A 3026-nucleotide genomic window follows, 5' to 3' on the forward strand; every position below is an offset into this window, starting at 1 on the left:
CTGCGGCTGCTTTCGACGCCAAAAAATGCACTCTCGCCCTCATTTTCTCGGTTTTTTTCGGCCTGCCACACACACACACACACAGACGGAGAAATGAGCAGCAGCCAAAATGCCGCAAGCGATAGGAATGCCGAGTCCGAAGCATTTGATACCCTCAAAAACCACTCGAAGGTCTCACTGAAAGGCCTTTTGAAAGGGTATCATTCGCTCTGCATTTAAACAAATTTAACCAAACTTTTTTTTTGCGGCCGGCGGCAGTCAGCTGTTAGAACAGACCAGGGCTGGGCTGGAACAGAAATGGCCAGCCCTGCAGAAACGGCTACATCGTTACACAAAAATAAATCAAAAACCAATCTTTTATCACTTAAAATTAATGTCGCGTATGGAAATAATTGCGCGGAAAGATCTCTCAATTAAAGGAGACAAAGATCCAAGAAAACAAAAAAAAAAACCCCAAAAAATACCAAGCGACTACATCGATATCAAGATATCGATATAGAAAGATACCAAAGGCTTTGCTGTCACATCAAATGCAGCCCTGACAAGAGCGGCCATTTTATTTCAATCAGTGTCGTGACGTTGTGGAATTTCAGAGCTTGCGAAAAAATCCAGAGAAATCCATTGGAAAAGCGAGAAATTTTTGACAAAAACAAGTGAGAAAATAAGTAAAATTCGTATTTCGATGCTTTGGTAAATGCATTTTGAATATTTCCCCAGCAGATATTGATATTTTGTCGGGGCCATGTCGCGCAAACGGATGAAGAAATTTGGCAAGATTTTGAGTGTCTTTGAGCCAGAGAAACTCATTAATGCCGATGATTATGCTACTTGTGGCTTGGTCCAGGCCAAGAATCGTGAAAATGTTGCCTTTGGGGCCGAGAAGGGGCCTCCGAAGGGGCCTCCGAAGGGGCATCCGAAGGTGCAGAAGCCTCAGAGTTGTGCCACCGCCACCGCCACACCGAATCTGCGTGCCCCGCCGATCGCCAAAGTGCAAGTGCAACAGCAGAAGGGGTCGTCCTCCTTCGGGGCTCCAAAAGTGTGCCCCATCTCGATCAGAGGCAAGGTGCTGCAGAAGCTTCAGTCGAATGGCGGTAAGAAACGCTCGTCGCCGCGGAGCACCGATAATGAGGCGTACGTACCGCTGGATTACTATCCAGTGCCGGACGAGGCCCCCGCCGATGCCGTGTCGACGAAGAAGGCCAAGAAGAAGCCGCGCAAGCGCATTCGCGTCCGCAACAAGATGTACAGCGAGATTGTCGATAGGGCCTTGGAGATCTTGGCCCAGAAAGCCACCGATGTGCTGCATGCCCGCGGCTTGCGCGTCTGGGATGAAAACTGCGAGGCCGAAATCTACGCGGTGATCAATCAGTTGATCCTCTCCGAGAGCCTGCCCGCACGCATAGCGGCCGCTATTGCCGAGACAGACGGGCGGGTGAGCGCAGAAGAGGCGACACTCGTCGAAAATGCTGTCGCCAATAACCTGAAAGCGGCGGCACGTGCCCTCCTGAAGCGGAAAGTAGAAGATGCAAAAAACCCACCTGCCGCCGGAGGAGCTGCTCACGCGCCAGTGTTACCCATCGCCAAGGAGTTGGTCGAGCGACGAGCTGCCGCCAAGATTGCCGAGCACTTGCCGCCGCTGAGCGTCATCACCAATAAGGTGGAAAACATTTGTCGTTTGGCCGAAGAATTCTTCGGGGAGTGGGGGGCCACCAACTCACTCGATCGAATCGAAGGATTTCATGTGGGATCATTCTTGGCCGAACTGAAGGCCATGTCCTCACCGAAGGAGGACGAAGGGTTGGCCAAACATCATGCCGGGATCGACGAAATAATGTCTTTGCTGAAGAACTTTAATGATTTGACCCAGATGGTTAACGAACAGGAAGACTCAGGGCCCGAAGAAGGAGCTCAAGCAGGACCCGAAGCAGGAGAAGGAGAAGGACCAGGGCCAGGGCCAGGAGCACGCCCTAGAAGAGTGGTCGAAAAGGCCGATAAGAACGTTGGCACAGACGGAGGTATAAGTATGTGGATACCCGCACCTGTGCCCAAGTATTGTGCCGCCAAGAAGGCTGAACAGCTCCGTCAGTTGGCCGCAGCTGAACAGGATCAGGCCACGGACGGATTCAATAAGCACGCCTTTTACGCAGAGCTGGCTGCCCAGGAGGAAGCCAAAGCTGGGCTCAATCAAACGGTCTATATGCAGACAGATCCCCCGATGATGCCCGCTGAAGATGTGGCAGACCTTTCCGAATCGTTTGCCGGCCTCTCCGTGGGGTCCCAGGAGCCAACCCAGGAGGAGAATGAATTTGGCCATTGGGCCCAGCGAATGATGTCCATGGTCAGGGATCTGGATGATTTGGGTGACTTGGTAACGGATGCCATACACGGTTATCGCGCCATACAGCAATCAGCCGCTGAGAACGCCGAACAGATTCGTCTGTTGGCCGAAGCCGGCAACGCCGCGGAGCAGAACCAGCCGGAAGATATAGCAGATCCGATTCCGGAAATACAATCAAATTTGGATTTGGATGAACGGACAGCCCGTATACTGCTGCTGGAGGAACAAATAATGAATGCCAGAGAGGGTCCAGAGCTCAACGCACCGATGCCGAACGCCGTGCCGGAGGGTATCCCGGAGGTGAATGATTTGCCAAAGAACCCCACCGATAATGCAGATGAAATGATGTTTTTCGATACCACCAACGATGACGGACAGACGAAGGAATGGTATGAAAATGGAGTGAAGGTAACCGGCAAGTACTGGCCAATGATTGTGGGCGGCACCTTTGTCTGATGGAAGCCCAAGAAAAGAGAACGAGAAGCGGAAACGGAAATGGAAATGGAACAGGAGAAAGCTAAATTCGGTTTAAAAAGGAAAGGAAGATCGGTTGAAATTTAAATGTAAATGATATTTGGCACAAAACATACGAAGCAAAGCAACAAAAAAAGCAACAAAAAAAAGAACGCAAGAAACAAGGCAAAAAACAAAGCAAGAAGCAAGGAAAAAAGGAAAAAAAATTTAAAAA

General features: G+C 50.5%; 1 protein-coding gene across 2 annotated transcripts; it reads left to right on the plus strand.

The window, feature by feature from the left end:
* The first annotated feature begins 520 nt into the window (after positions 1-520).
* On the plus strand, positions 521-2803 carry LOC26534429 (uncharacterized). 2 transcript variants are annotated; one of them, XM_015186200.2, is made up of 2 exons: positions 521-653; positions 718-2803. In XM_015186200.2, exon 2 carries the CDS (start codon positions 743-745, stop codon positions 2792-2794), a length of 2052 nt encoding a protein of 683 aa, XP_015041686.2. In that variant the 5' UTR covers positions 521-653; positions 718-742; the 3' UTR covers positions 2795-2803. The 2 variants fall into 2 exon arrangements, with proteins under 2 accessions (XP_015041686.2, XP_015041687.2); XM_015186201.2 differs by having other exon boundaries at positions 721-2803.
* The last annotated feature ends 223 nt before the right edge of the window (positions 2804-3026 follow it).

Source organism: Drosophila pseudoobscura, chromosome X, assembly GCF_009870125.1.
Source record: "Drosophila pseudoobscura strain MV-25-SWS-2005 chromosome X, UCI_Dpse_MV25, whole genome shotgun sequence".
Classification (NCBI taxonomy): Eukaryota; Metazoa; Arthropoda; class Insecta; order Diptera; family Drosophilidae; genus Drosophila; species Drosophila pseudoobscura.

Bases quoted from the DNA above. Each gene is read 5' to 3' on its own strand.
- LOC26534429 (XM_015186200.2), top strand. From the start codon at position 743: ATGTCGCGCAAACGGATGAAGAAATTTGGCAAGATTTTGAGTGTCTTT.